The following is a 16010-nucleotide window of genomic DNA, read 5'->3' as shown; positions in this document are numbered from 1 at the left end:
ATTCCTCAACTTTATCAGTATTTATTGCCACCTTTCCCAACTTCTTTGTCACGTGTTGCTGGCATCAAATTCTAAAGTTAATGATTATTTACAAAAAAGAAAATGTTTATCAGTTTGAACATCAAATATGTTGTCTTTGTTGTATATTCAACTGAATATGGGTTGAAAAGGATTTGCAAATCATTGTATTCCGTTCATATTTAAATCTAACACTATTTCCCAACTCATATGGAAACGGGGTTTGTGTTTTCAGGGCATTAAATTGATCACAATTGGACTGAAGACTTTTCGCCTCTCGTCCAAGTCTTCATCAGTTTATGCTCATGGACTTATTTGGTCTGGACTAGATTTGACCAATCTAAGTCTAAGACTAAATCCGACCAAATCTAAGAATAAGAGTAGATCTGGCCAAATATATGTCTAAGACTAGATCTGACCAAATCTAAGTGTAAGACTAGATCTGACCAAACCTAAGTCTAAGACTAGATCTGATCAATCTAAGTCTAAGACTAGATCTGACCAAATCTACGTCTAAGACTAGATCTGCCCAATCTAAGTCTAAGACTGAATCTGACTAATCTAAGTCTATGAGCATGAACTGATGAGGCCGATTTGGATGAAAGGCGAAACGTTTTTTAAGAGAAACCAAACAGTTCAAATGCGATTGATTGAATGCCCGGAATACATGACAAATATTGATTATTTTGCTGTAGTTTGCAGTAGTGTTGCATGATAACACTCAGAGATGTTTTTAACATTTTGACCCTTCATTATCAAAATATGTTGCTAATGGTATGACAGTATTGGGATCCAGCAAATGCATAATAAATCAAAAAATCCATCGCCACGTCACACTTCGAAGTCTGCCGTTACACTCCGTTGGATGTTTTATAGAAGCACAATCTACGTATTTTTGGGCTGAAGTTAAGCATTTTCAAACATGAACATGTTCAAAATTAACTAAAATATCTGAACAGTATGAGACCGGGCTCCTAAAGTCAGTACAGTGTATGTCTTATTTTCTTTGTCTACTGTATTGGATTAGAGGAGTGTAAAGGTGAGGATGTGGGTGTTATTTCATGTCAAGAGGGCTCTGTTAAAGAAAATGTAAAACATGTTCAGGTGGTAAACAGTTTATTTTATGCTAGCTATAAAATTATTAGATTTGTAATTAATAATCACTATTTGGCAGGAATTGATTGACCATGGTCAGGCCCCGAACCAATTAACAGTGATAAGGAAGGGATGACTGTGTAACAGCTTTATATAATCATATTTAAGTAACTAAAATAAGGAATGAGTGTGCAATGTAAAAAAATTAAATCTGTAGATTTTATGGTAAAATAATGGCTATAAAATACACAATGTTTTTTTGACCGTGAAAAACTGATAAGTGAAAAGCAATACTACTGTTATTTTTCTGGTGACTGAGCTGCCCCTTTTTTAAAGAAATGTAAAGCTTTTTAAAATTTCTATTTTTTTTACAACTTTAAATGTAAAATGTTACCTCTGTTATTTTTAACTTAAATATTTTGCCAACTAATCAGTGTGGATGACATACTGAAAAAGCAGGCAATATATATTTGTAGTGTTTATAGTTCCAGTATCAATATTTTTGCAAAAGTATTGATACAGTATTGTGCAAAGGAATACAAGGCAGAATTTTCATATTAGATCTCATTAGTGTAGCTAATGAAATGGCCTAATCATATAAACTGCGTTTGACAATATGGCTAGCGATACAGCAATTTTGTGGTGATTTAACATATCGGATGAATGATAGATAGATAAATAGATAGATAGATGGATAGTACTTTATTGATTCCTTCATTTATTGATTCCTTCAGGAAAATTCCAGCAGCAGTGTACAGAATTGACAACACATTTTAAAAGTAAATAATGGGGGTATAAATAGAAATAAAATATAACATTAACAATAAAAATTAAAAGCAACAAGAAGAAAAAAAATATAACAGTAAAAATAAGAATATAACAAGAGAAACTAGGCAGTAGTGACCATGTCATTAAAATGTATTGCACTTTAAACTATTTTTTAAAATTGTTTTGCATCCCCTGTCATCCTAGTAGACCCACCCTCTGTATTAAAATACTACTAAAAAAGTACTTATAAATTATTTAAAAGATAAAGTGTTGATAAACACTTGGGGCATGCACTACAGATACCTGAAAAGCTGGAATTAGTAAAACATGTTTATGGTTTGAGTATCGCTTTTTGCAAGTGCATCAATATCGTCGTGTGAAATAAAGTGATAAGATACATGGCTTTATTTATAGTTTGTACCACTTAATATAGTAATACTTCCTTTTTTTGTTATTTTGTGTATCTTTTTTGCACGGGATAGCACTAGTTAGTGTACCCTAATGAAACGTCCAGTGAGTGTAGATGTTGTTGACCTATCAGGGGGTGTGCGTGTACTGTATTTGTGCTGGAGTCATAGATGTGTGTGCACATACGTGTGTCAGCATTCCTGAACCTACATGTTGTGCATACTTGGTATTGAGTCAATGTCTATTTTGTGTCTGTGTGTGTTTGACATTGTTCATCCCCTTGTCGGCCTCTCCAAAGCACAGCAGCATGTGAATGGCAGCAGAAAAGAGCAAAGTTGTCAGAGAGGAGGAGGAGGAGGAAGAGGAGGAAGAGCTCCCTGCGTCTGGGGCCGCCCACGCGTCCGTGCACGCCCGCAGTCAGAGCCACATTCAGTTCCCGCCCCCGATGCACACCGGCGGAGGAGGCGGCGGCCAGTGGCAAGTTCCTCGTCTCCTGGCGCACACCCGGAGTCACAGTCACACGCACTTCAACACACGCTCGCAGAAGTACACCTGCCGCCTCACACACAGCCTCTCAGCCATGGCTCGGGCGGAGAACGGGGAAACGGGGAGCGCCACGGGGAAGCTCATCAAGCCCACTGACCCGCTGTTCACCACCACCAAGGCCCCTCAGGTAGGACTTCCTTGACCTCTTTGACCTCCACTACCATATGTGACACGCTCAGGTGTCACAAATGGTGTGAATTTTATATTCCATACAGAGCCGTGATTCAACAGTCGGTTGTTACATCATCCCTTAAGTTCTGCTTTAGGTGTATTTTCCTGTCCCTGCGCCATTCTCATTCAAACATGAACTATGACATTATCTCCCATCATTTTATGAGGCAGTTATAACTGAGCCCTATGGATCCAGCCTCGCAACAAAGGTTTGCACAAGCGTGGGACATAAACAGAAACAGAAACCTGAATGTTCTGTTGTTCTACGTTGCATCATTTGCATATTGACTAAACACCCTTAAATGATATTCTTGTCACGTGCAGTTAAATTGTGACAAACATGCAGGAGACATTGAAACTTTTATTAATAAAATAACAAGATTAGCTTTTTTGCACTTTACATTCCTTATTCATTTAGAAAAGAAGACAGGGTACACCCTGTCTTCCGCCCAAGTGCAGCTGGGATAGGCTTCAACCCTTCGTGGCTCCGAAAGGGACAAGCGGTAGCAAATGGATGGATGGATAGTTGTACCAGATTAAGCATTGAGCTCATTTCTATGACTAATTTTTGAAACACACTTCATAGCGACCACCTGACATATTCATCGTCGAAAGCCAGTGCTTATGATTAAACACTCAATAACATCATGTACAATATAAAGAACTTACAAAAGGCGACACACCATCCTATTCAATTCACAAAGAACATGACACAACACATAGCAGCTGCAGGCCGCACACAATGCTATGTAGCTGGTTTTGTTCCTTTAAATTCCAACAGCAAGGTGGTGGAATGTGTCACTTATTTTGATAACTTTACAGTTGACATTTTTGCCGCTCTATTGTAGGTGTAGAAGTAGCAACATGCAGATTTAGATTTCCTTTTGTCATTCAAATTTGAACTTTATAATACATATTTGAACAAAATTTAGTGGCATTAACTCGTTGTAGTGAAGGATAAAACAGCAATAAGGTGCAGATATTAAAAAATAGATTACTGCACAGATAAATATTTTGCACTTTTGCATATGCATCCACATTTATTGATAAATGTTATATTGTCTTTATATTGCAGCGACTTAATCTGTTTTTTGGGGGGGAATTGAGCGGATTATTATAATGCGTTCAAGAGTCCTACAGTAGGTAACGCTGAAATTCCTAGTCCTGGACTATATTTGTGTGATCCCATCTTATTTGGCAGAGTTGGTGGAAATAATATATAAACATAAAAGTAGTTACTCTAAAAACATAACTACTGTACAAGGAATTTCAAACTAATTCATTTAATATTAAATATACCGTATTTCCTTGAATAGCCGCGGGGGTGCTAGCGGGGTGTATAATATAGCCAAGAGTCATGGATACATTGGAATTCTGGGTAATTCTTATTTTGCGTTTATAATGTGTTACAGAGCCAATGTTCTCCAGAAATGTGTTTGGTGGTGGTTCACAAAGTGTGGCGCATATTAGTAAGAGTGTTAAAGACAAGTTGTTTTATATCACAACCATCAGTGTGATGTGTATGGCTGTGGAACAAGACGCCTGGTTTACACATAGTTAAAGCAAAAATAAACTCCTCCACCATTTTGGAAATGACGATAGGAGAAGCGTCACTTGCGACGTCACGACTTTGACCCGGCGGTAAAAGTAAGCATGCGCTTATAAATTTGGGGAGCGAGTTTGTCCCAGCAGTAATTCAAGACAGGCGCATATTACATGCCCGGCGGCTATTCAAGGAAATACGGTAAATTACAAGGGATGTCCCGATCCACGATTGTTGTCAGATATCATTCTGATAATAGCAAAAAAAACATCAAAATGTATTTTAAAAAGCACACAAGGTAAGGTTTTTCTTGTATTTTAATCAGTTCATTTCCAAAATGTAAACATGGTAGGGAATAGGCTACAAAGAGTTGGCAGCTACACAACAGCTTACCACACAATCACACAGGTGAGACATTTGTAATATATGTCCAATATTGCAGTCTAAAACAGCAGATTTGTCAAAATATAAGCAAGTATCAAATACTTAGATTAATTGTTTCAGATTTGTTACAGTAAAGAACAAATTCATGTTATATTTGCACAATTGACCATATCTGAAGAGTAGGAAGAGGCAAAGCTTACAGTTAATCCCACCTACCCCTTTCTAATGCATGTTTAAATTAAGTCCACTGCCTGTGTGAAAGAAAATTAGTAGTTGGAGAACAGTATAAATACATTTCAGTGAGTATATAAAGCACTTATACTGAGTAAATGTACACACAGGTTTGAAAATGTATTACTGAGGTTTGTTTTTTTTGATGGCTTTAAGACGAAGTCTTTGTGAATCGTGTCTTTTATTTCCTTATAGTCGAGATGATTTAATTTCCAGTAATTGTCCAATTCCTTGACGTTTTTGAAAAAAATAACTTTGAATTTCTCATGTCCTCCATTTAGCGTGATGTAGATTTAACAGTTGTTCCTCTGTGTACCCAGAATTTTCCCCTGCTTCCTCACCTTGCGTGCTTTCTTGGCAATGTCAGCGTTGCGACGTTTGTTCCTTTTAGCTCGACTCTTTAAACTTTTTAATTCGTTGGTGAACTTTATAATGATGACACATGTGTTGTTATTCCTGCTCGACATTGGAACTGGTGTTGATGTTGTTGGCATCGACTTTCTTTCACTATGATTGCATAAAAGGTTTAGCTACCTGGTGATCCGTTGAAGTAGCTGCATCTTGTCCTCCCCTTTTAGCAGCTGTTCTGCCATAAGACATGTGTCTTATCAGAAGGCCAGTCATTGCATTGTTCATATGGACAGGCTCATACACTTCCTGGATCAGACACCATATTTTATATATAATGTCATCCTTTTCATCATTTCTTTTTTTTTTTTTTAATATTAACTTTTCATGCCCATCCACTTGTCGGTTCCTCACTTTCTTAATATGTTTTGAGAACTGTCTATCAAGCCTGGACTTATGGTCAAGATCCGTGGTCGGTAAAAGTGCTGAAATAGTCCAAAAACTTTGAATTAATGTTGAGCCCTTTTCCAGTCCCTTTTTCCTCACAGGAAGTGGCATAAACGATATGAAAATAAAAAATTATAGTTGCATTTTGCTTACACATACAAAGTCTCCAAGGCTTTCTATGTATTAGAAAGTATCTAGTAACAAATGTGTCCCCATCATTCAACTTTTTGCGTTGTGAACTTAACTTAATGAATTTAGTGTGGCAAATGAAGATGTATCACTCCACTTCAGCTGAAAGACAGCCCTAGTCCATTCCAGATGGTTAGTTAAAGTACCAATGATTGTCACACAGACACTAGGTGTGGTGAGATTATCCTTTGCATTCATACCTGCCAACCTTGAGACCTCCGATTTCGGGGAGTGGGGCGGAGGCGTGGTTAAGAGGGGAGGAGTATAAGTCACCAACTCGAGTATCTCATATATATGTATGAAATACTTGACTTTCAGTGAATTCTAGCTATATATATCTATTTAATTATATATATATATATATATATATATAAATAAAAGAAATAATTCAATTTCAGACAGCACCTATCAAATACACTAATAAAAACACAGTTGTTCTACTAACTGTACTCTGCTTGCTGGTTACTAAAAAACAACAACAACACTTACCTTTCACTATTGGAGTGACCTTTGTTCTGCCCTTTTCGTACTGGTGAGAGCCAGCGGTCAGCTTTGTCTAAATTGTGTTACTTGAATCACTTGGGGTGATGTCAAGCTTGTCCCTAATAAGGTTTTGGAGGGGACATATGTGAGTGTTTTTAATAACTACCATTGTTCTCTGACTAATAACTCGATCAAGTATTTCCTAACATTATAAACAATTTAAATAAATAAAATAATTGAAGTATATATGGTTCCTGCTGACAGTATTTCGAATGAATATTGGTATCGACCAATACTCATGGCTCCATCGGAAAAAGTTGTATTGGGATGATTGTACAAATTACAAAGAAAAACAATTAAAAAAAAAAGTGTCATCTGCTAAATATAGTGGGGCACTAACTTGCCTGCCCCTAATACAGAATACTGCATTATCTGTGCTTTTTATAACTGCTAAACAACTTACCATTGGACCAAAGAAAGTTGTGAGTGCCAGCACTGTGATAAAGTAAGGAGAGAGAAAAACTATTGCAGCAAGAAAAATCTAATTTTGAGGTATCTGGAACAGAATCAGAATCACAATAGTTTTATTGCCATTGTTAAAGAACAGGTTCACAAACTACAACCTTTTCTTGGTGCAATCTTGCAACATAAAACATAACACAGAATAGGTAAATACAGAAACAGTAATAGATTGTTTTTTATGGTAAAAATTGCTTAAATTTTCATACAATTCAGTTTTAATCTGGCTTTTTATAACAAAAACCGAGATGTGACTGTCTTTATGAGTTTTAAAAATGTATATATATTCTGACTGTCATTTTCTAATAAACAGTGACGTCTAAAGTCAAACAAGCAAATTTGCTGTTTGTGAAACTTTGTAACGAGTTGGCGTGCCTTGAGAGCTCAGACATGCATTGTCACGTTCATGACGTGTTTGACGTACGGCACATTTAACGACATCCATTGTCACTTAACCTGTTTTAAAACACAAATGTGACGCCGGCAAGAAAGAAAGATGCTTTGAGAATTCATCTGTGAATAATAAGACCATCAAGGGAAAGCCCTATTTCTGTTCACAGGAGGATCGGATGAGTTTGGTGTGAACAAGCAAGTCCCACCATAATGACCTCTGACCTCGAAAATGAAGAAAACATAGCTGCAGAAGAGACAAACTTTGTCACATGTCCCAGCAGTCCCCTTAATGCTAATCCAAGTTGCGTTTGTCATCGATACCAAATCCAGGCAGACTCCACGTACACCTATGATGCAAAGCCGTCGTGTTTAGTCACTCAAAGTTTGTCGTCAAAGTATTTTTCTTTGTTTTCCATTACAAGAATTGATTTAGAGGCAGAGGGGGTTAGACAAACACATTCTTTTAAACATAGATTTGTTATTTCTGGACCACCTCTTCAGAATTGTAGTGTTTGTTTCAAAGCGTCGAAAAGTGGTTGAATCACGCCTCAAAAATGTCCCCTTGTTGTTCTGCGTCCTACAGTACACTAACACCTTTCTCACTGGCGACAAAGATGTAGCTGTCATTCAAGCGTAAAAATAAGGTAACCACTTTCAATACTTGTTACAGTTTTAAGTTTAATGAATGACAAAAGTGTAACGAGTCATTTGTCGGCTGTTTCTAAAATGCTCTTGGTATGAATGTGTAATAGGAAGTTAAACAGGGTAAGTATTAAAACAACAAAACCCAAAAGGGACAAAAGTGTAGTGAGTCACGTCGCAGATGCTCATAACACATTATGAAAGTGTAAAGAAGTTAAGTGTTACGATTAGGAAAACAAATAAAACATTAAAACTCTGTCTAGGGGTGTCTCGATCCAACATTAATATATTGGTACGATATCAAACACAAAAACAAAATAGGGATTTTTTTTTGGCTTGCATGTAAAATTTTTTATGTAAGTGCTCCAATACAAGCAGGCCTGCAGTGTGTTTACCTGCTACAAAATGTCTTCCAAAAAGCACAAAGGGTGGTCTTTTTTTGTATTTTAGTAAAGTCATTTACAAAAGTTAAACATGGTAGGCTATATAGGCTACAAAGAGTAAGCAGCTACTCAACAGCTAAGCACACAATAGCAAATGAGCCAGATTAAAACAGCACATTTATCAATATTAACTACTATCAAATAATTAAAGTTTATTTGTTTCAGACATTAAGGTACAACATCTGGTTGTATTTGCACAATTCAGCATATCTGGGAAGGAGTAAGTTGAAAGAAGCAAAGATAATGTTTAATCTTACCTATCCCTTTTTTGTGTATTTTACTGATAGCTCATTCACACCATACCTTTTAAATGTTTACATTAAGGTCACTTTCTGAGTGAAAAAAAGGAAGGTGTTGGAAAACAATATAAATACATTTCAAATACCAATCAAATTGTGGAGGCATTGCGAAGATATTAATGAAATAACCGTTGGGGATTTGTTCTGATTTGTGACGTTTTTTGACTTGTGACGTCTGCAGATACTGTACACCCATATATAGTAGAACTGTACCCAAAAATCTTTGTGCGAATCCGCCATTTTTGATTTACGTACGAGCGTTGGTAGTTGGCACAACAAAATGCCCAAAGTACGACCCGAAGAACACAATTGCTGTGTTGTTGGTTGTAATAACCATTGTAGGTAGGTGACTACACACCCCTCCGGTCTCATCTGAAGAAGTAACAATCAAGTTCCTGGATAACTTTTTCATTTCGTGGCAATGCGCCTTCAACTGGGAAGAAGTATTTCCTCGTGTGTGCAAACAACCTCTTTGAAGATTCCTGTTTTTCAAACCTGCGGCAATATAGAGATGGATTTTTCCAAAAGCTATATTTAACGACTGAGGCTGTGACTATGATTAATGGTAATGGAGGAGACAAGGAAATGCTAAGTAGTAACAGTAGATTGGCAAGGTTTGAATGATATGATAGCAATGTCAGCTCAATTTGCAGTCGAGCTCGTAGTTTAGTCTTCTAATGTAGGACAACAGCTTCACCAATCTCCAGAAATATAGATAATATTTTTTTCTAAAAGCTACTTTTAAGGATAAAATTAACGGGGACACAGACATAATACTAACCATTTAAATGCTTTCATTTCAAGCTTTTCTTTTAAACTTTCTTCTTCGGTTCCTTTTTTCACCAGGCCTGACTTTAACTCGTACATATATGGTAGTAAGCTAAAATCTTTTATACTTTAAATTACTCTATCGTCATTCTAATTTGAACTTTACAGGACAGATAACATTTTGTTGCATTAGCTTATTGTAGCGCAGGAAAATAAAGCAATAAAGGTGCAGATATAAATATATTTACTGTACAGATAAATATTGCACCTTTGCATATGCATCCACAATTATGGATGTATGTAATATTGTCTTTATATTCCAGTGAGTTAATCCGTTTTTTGGGGGAATTGAGAGGATTGAGGGTTGCTGTTGTGGAAAAGTTTTGACTTCAACGATAAATGTAATAGATGTGATGTGAGAGTGTAACGAGTCACGCAGCAAATACGTGTGATTTCAAGTTGGTCAAATCCAAAAACAATAGTTTGGTCTAACTTAATTTGGATAAGATGCATATGGTGACACTTTTGTCCCATTTTAACTTTTTTTACTCATACCATGATTTTTATGGTGAACCATAAAGATGCCACAAAAAGCCAAAGAAAAAGCAAAACCGGTGCTGAGATAAACTTTTAATGCTAGTGTGACCTCATGCATGATGGTGATTTTAACTGCGACATGAGATGCATATTTTCTCTGAACATTTTTGGTTAACAATTGTGTGACCTCACAGGCGTTTTGAGTTGAAACTGTTGTACAGTATTTACATTTGAAAAGACAGCAGATTCAGATCTGTATTCTCTCCTTCCCGGCCTTCCAAGGCATTGTGGTGCTTACAGTTTGTTTCCTCTGTGAGCAAACAGCAAGAAGCATTGCAGCCCATTTCTGTTTTTATCTATTTATTACATGTTTAATTCCACATGACTGACTGTCAGTCATGAGTTTTCCTGCTCCAAGTGATGCACAGGATGACGTGTGTTCTGAGAACAAGCATCCTCTCTCGTGGATTTTGCGCTTTGCAAAACAAGGCTTTTTTTTCAAGGAATGTTTACCTTTGACAAAAGAAATAGAGCAAAACACAAATGTCCACTGCAGAAGACGCTTGTTTTTAAAGAACAGTATTTTTTTATGTTTCCTATTATTCACAATCATTATGTAAGACATGTTGATGGTTCTATTACTTAATGCATTCTAACTTGTACATAAACGTGAATAAAATTCAGCTTACAGCGGAGCCAATGAGAGGTCCTTTGTTTTGCCCATAAAACCCAGTAAATAACCATCCAAAAACCGGCAACAATACTCCATTTACATTACGTGACTTAAATAGTACTGGTTGTCACGTTCGGTGCGCAGAGGTGTCAACTCAAGATGCATGGGACCAGACAAGCAAGTTAGCAGGTAGGAGCTGGATTTAATTTATAAAATGACAAAAGAACACTGATGCAAAGACAAAAGAAAGCACGTGCAACGCACGGGGAGCTAGGCTAACACTAGCACTGGGTAAAAGTCCAAAAGCTGCACGTGTCATGCGCCCAAAAGCTAAGGTGGAACTTAGCAAGCCAAAAACAGGACCAGATAATCGAACGTGCATGTTGAATAAAGCAAGTGAAGAACTCAGGCAGAACAAAGGGAGTAGGCAGGTATAAATACAGAAACGGTCATCAAAAACAGGTGTGCGCCGGGCGTCAGTGCAGGTGGACAAATCAAGTCGCCATGGTAACAAAAAACAAATCAGGAAGTGCACAAACAAACTCAAGACTCTAAATGACAAGCGATCCGTGCCGCAGATCGCAACACTGGTGAGATTATTATAAGCACTAACGCAGACAAACTATTTACAGAGGCGCCATGATCACCAGCTTGTGTCCCTTCATTGACTGATGAGCTGCTTCCTCATTTCCTTGCTCATCAAACTTTATTCTAGATCAGAAATCATGCATCTCACCTGGATAGTAGAAGAACGAGGATGTATTCTGACAAGTTGATACACTTTGACAGCCAATTTAGACCCCGGCAACGGCGAGGACGACAAAAAAATACGCTGATTTCAACCGCCCTTTTCTTCACGAGGATTATGAGACATTTTTCATCTGAACGAGAATATATGAACATCCTATCAGTCGGCATCCTAATGACAGCAGACTTTGCACAGTAAATTATGTTTTATGATCTTAGTTGGCTTTCATTAAGTCTGCAGTAAGTTATTATCAATGATGGAAAAAAAAAAAAGCAAACATTGTGATGCAATTTTGTAACTAATGTGCTGTGCATGCTTAAAATGATCAAATAATGGACATTTTACATATTATAAATGCGTTTGTTACTACATTACATATAAACTTAATTCTTGTATATAAAACCTTAATGAAGGTGTTAAGATTGTTTTAAGGGCTTTATATGCAGAATAGAGCGACTCCCATTGGCTACCTTGCTAACTTACTTTTGATCACATATATTTACTATTTAAAAACACATTTAAAAAAAAAAAACACATCTGACGTTATGTCTTTCATAATGATTGTGAACGATAGACAAAATATCCCAAAAAAGTGCAGTTCCCATTTAAGCATTCCTAATGTGCTTTCTGGGAAAATGTGAATAACTTGAGTTAATTGAAGTTATGTCCGTGACAATCACCGAATCCAGTTATTACCTATTGGTGCGTGGGTCTCTGCCTGGTAGAGATGTGAATTTTGCGAACGAGTCAAGTCTTTTTAACAGCTATTATAAGTGACCGATGAGAACTGATTAGCAGTTGCGAGTTGTTCTTACTCAAGCACCTCAACAAATGTAAAGGAGTCATATTATCATTTTTATTCTAAACAATTCCTTTAGAGAAACGGACAAAACATACACTCTGATTCGCTGTTCGGTCTCCATTTAGATTGCTTGTAGTATTGTTTCGCAGCTAATGGAGTCAATAATGAATGAGGAACAAGGACTTATCACACAGAAAACAAGTAGTTTTATTAATCTAATTATGTTAAACTTTATGGGTAAATATTTTGAAGTTATTTTTGTCCATTTGTTTGCAATTGTAACAATTTTTAAATTGGAGACCAGACAAGCAATTAGCGCAGGGGTCTCAGACACGCGGCTCGCGAGACGTTATTTTGCGCCCCCCTTAATATGAATGTTTCATGTTAGTGTGGCCCGCAAGTTTTATATGAATGGCACTTGACAGCGTTGTGTTATTTGGGTCCAAAATCTTTCAACGTTCTGGGTTGCATACCTCTGCGTTGGTGGAAAAGCGGCAAATGAGTGAAAGCGACAGAGACGAGGGTTTTCTTACGTGCCGGGCTGCAGTCACACCACGACACCTGTCCGTCAGTAATAACAGTCCCTGATAATTATGGACCCATTCTAATTATATGAATGGCGCTTGACAGCGTTGTGTTATTTGGGTCCAAAATCTTTCAACGTTCTGGGTTGCCTACCTCTGCGTTTGTGGAAAAGCGGCAAATGAGTGAAAGCGACAGAGACGTTGCCATGGAGACGAGGGATTTCTTGCGTGCCGGGCTGCAGTCACACCGCGACACCTGTCCGTCAGTAATAAGAGTCCCCGATAATTATGGACCAATTCTAACCGTTATTTGTTATTTTTTTATTGTTTAATTTGCATTGCCTCACACGATGAACACTAAAGTTAGAGTTAAAGTACCAACGACTGTCACGCACACACTAGGTGTAGTGAAATTTGTCCTCTGCATTTGACCCATCCCCTTGATCACCCCCTGGGAGGTGAGGGGAGCAGTGGGCAGCGGCGGTGCCGCGACCGGGAATCATTTATGGTGATTTAACCCCCAATTCCAACCCTTGATGCTGAGTGCCAAGCAGGGAGGTAATGGTTTCCATTTTTATAGTCTTTGGTATGACTCGGCCGGGATTTGAACTCACAACCTACCGATCTCAGGGCGGACTCTCTAACCACTAGGCCACTGAGTAGGTACTACATATATTTGTATATGACGCCGGATAACACTCTGGGAGCAGTCACTTTTTTGCGCTCGCTATCACAGTACTTTTCCGGCTATTATCCGCCGATTGCCGTGTTGTTGCAGGGAAGAAAAGCGGAACGACACACATTGCGGAAAAAACATTCTCCGTGCGTCGGCTAAATACAAATATATTCCACAACCCCAAACAAGTCTTTTTCAAAATCTGCAGTGAAGAGAAAGGTTAGTGATGTGCAAAGACAATTCCAGGAAAAGTAGGAAATGCAATATTCCTTTGTTGAGCACAGCGGCACCTCCACGTGTCTTATTTGCACAGAGAAAGTTGCGGTGCACAAGGAATACAATTTGAAACGTCATTATACAACTAGAAATGCGGAGGAGTATGCAACATTTTTTTTAAGAAATCTTTTCTTGCGGTCCAGCCTTACCCAGACTCTGCGTCCTGTGGCCCTCAGGTAAATAGAGTTTGAGACCCCTCAATTAGAGGATATGTTTGTCCGGTTTGGCTTGACTCATTACACTTTCACATGACACTTATTTCATTTATCATCGAAGTCAAATCTTTTCCACAACGGCGACGGATTTTAGCATCCAACCATATACATTCGTGGTCAAAAGTTTACATACACTTGTAAATAAAATTTCATGGCTGTCTTCAGTTTCGAATAATTTCTACAACTCTTATTTTTTGTGATAAAGTGATTGGAGCACATACCTGTTTGTCACAAAAAACATTCATGAAGATTGGTTCTTTCATGAATTTATTATGAGTCTACTGAAAATGGGACCAAATCTGCTGGGTCAAAAGTATACATACAGAAATGACATGTTAATATTTGGTTACATGTCCCTTGGCAAGTTTCACTGCAATAAGGCGCTTTTGGTAGCCATCCACAAGCTTCTGGCAAGCTTCTGGTTGAGTTATTGACCACTCCAATTGTCAAAATTGGTGAAGTTCAGCTAAATGTGTTGGTTTTCTGACATGGACTTGCTCCGTCAGCATTGTCCACATGTCTAAGTCAGGAATTTGGGAAGGCCATTCTAAAACCTTAATTCTAGCCTTATTTAGTCATTCTATTACTACTTTTGATGTGTGGTTGGGGTCATTGTCCTGTTGGAACACTTAACTGCTTTCAAGACCCAACCTCCGCGCTGATGATTTTAGGTTGTCCTGAAGAATTTGGAGGTAATCCTCCTTTCTCATTGTCATATTTACTCTCTGTAAAGCACTAGTTCCATTGCCAGCAAAACAGGCCCAGAGCATAATACTACCACCACCATTCTTGACGGTAGGATGGTGTACCTGGGATTAAAGGCCTTACCTTTTTTCCTCTAAACATATTGCTGGGTATTGTGGCCAAACAGCTCAATTTTGGTTTTGTCTGACATCACATGGACAAAGATAAGACCTTCTGGAGGAAAGTTATGTGGTCAGAACTTATTGGAAACTCAAGACAGCCATGATTTTATGTTCTTTACAAGTGTATCTAAACTTTTGACCACGACTGTATGTACAATTTAGAGTCAGACCCGGAGCAAAAAGAAACTGAGAAGAAACTGAGAAGAAACTTCAGAAGAAATACTTGAGATGAATGTATCAAAATGGGTGGTATTATGTCAGTATCCTCATTAATCTGATCCTTAAAATAAGTTTTTAGGAAAATCATTCTTTATATCTACGGTGATTGAAGCTGTTGTCCTACATTACAAGAATAAGCTACAAGCTACACTACAAATCAAGTTAACATATCATTCAAACATTGCCAATCAACTGTTATTACTTACCGTTTCATTGTATCCTCCATTGCCATAAATAGTAGATAGATAGATAGATAGATAGATAGATAGATAGATAGATAGATAGTACTTTATTGATTCCTTCAGGATAGATCCTTCAGGAAAATTAAAATTCCAGCTGCAGTGTACAGAGTTGAGATCAATTTAAAAAGGTAAAAAGTAAATAATGTGGGTTTAAATGGAAACAAAATAGAAAAATATTAAAATAAGAGAAAAATAAAAAGCAACAATGGGAATAAAAATATAACAGTAAAATAAGGTAGGTACCGACTCTGCCATTAAAAGTAGCTTTTGGAAAAATCCATCTTTACATTGCTGCAGGTTTGTGAAGCGGGAATCTTCAAAGTTGTTGGCACCCACAAAGAGATACTTTCTCCAAGTTGAAGGCACATTGCCGCAAAATGAGTCAATAATGAATGACAAATTTTGCTTGCCACAGCAAAGCTGTTTTATTAATTTGGTTATATTAACCTTCATGATTGAGATAGGCTCCAGCACCCCCCGTGTCCCCGAAAGGGACAAGCGGTAAAAAATGGATGGATGAATGAGTGTCATTTTACA

At 37.5% G+C, this 16010-nt stretch overlaps 1 protein-coding gene across 3 annotated transcripts in view; it reads left to right on the top strand.

Annotated features, from left to right (window-relative positions):
* Positions 1-16010, top strand: part of mfsd2b (MFSD2 lysolipid transporter B, sphingolipid) — a 72842-nt gene that overhangs the window by 1686 nt on the left and 55146 nt on the right. The window contains exon 2 of one of the 3 annotated variants that reach the window (XM_061900997.1): positions 2593-2962. In XM_061900997.1, the coding sequence (XP_061756981.1) occupies positions 2603-2962 (360 nt within the window). In that variant the 5' untranslated portion in view covers positions 2593-2602. Of the gene's footprint in view, positions 1-2587; positions 2963-16010 lie in introns of those variants that run through there. The other 2 variants (XM_061900996.1, XM_061900998.1) reach the window with 2 other exon arrangements.

The sequence above is a fragment of the Nerophis ophidion genome, linkage group LG05 (assembly GCF_033978795.1).
Source record: "Nerophis ophidion isolate RoL-2023_Sa linkage group LG05, RoL_Noph_v1.0, whole genome shotgun sequence".
Lineage (NCBI taxonomy): Eukaryota > Metazoa > Chordata > Actinopteri > Syngnathiformes > Syngnathidae > Nerophis > Nerophis ophidion.
Note: the sequence above shows the minus strand (reverse complement) of the source record. Positions and strands in the feature narration are given on the sequence as shown.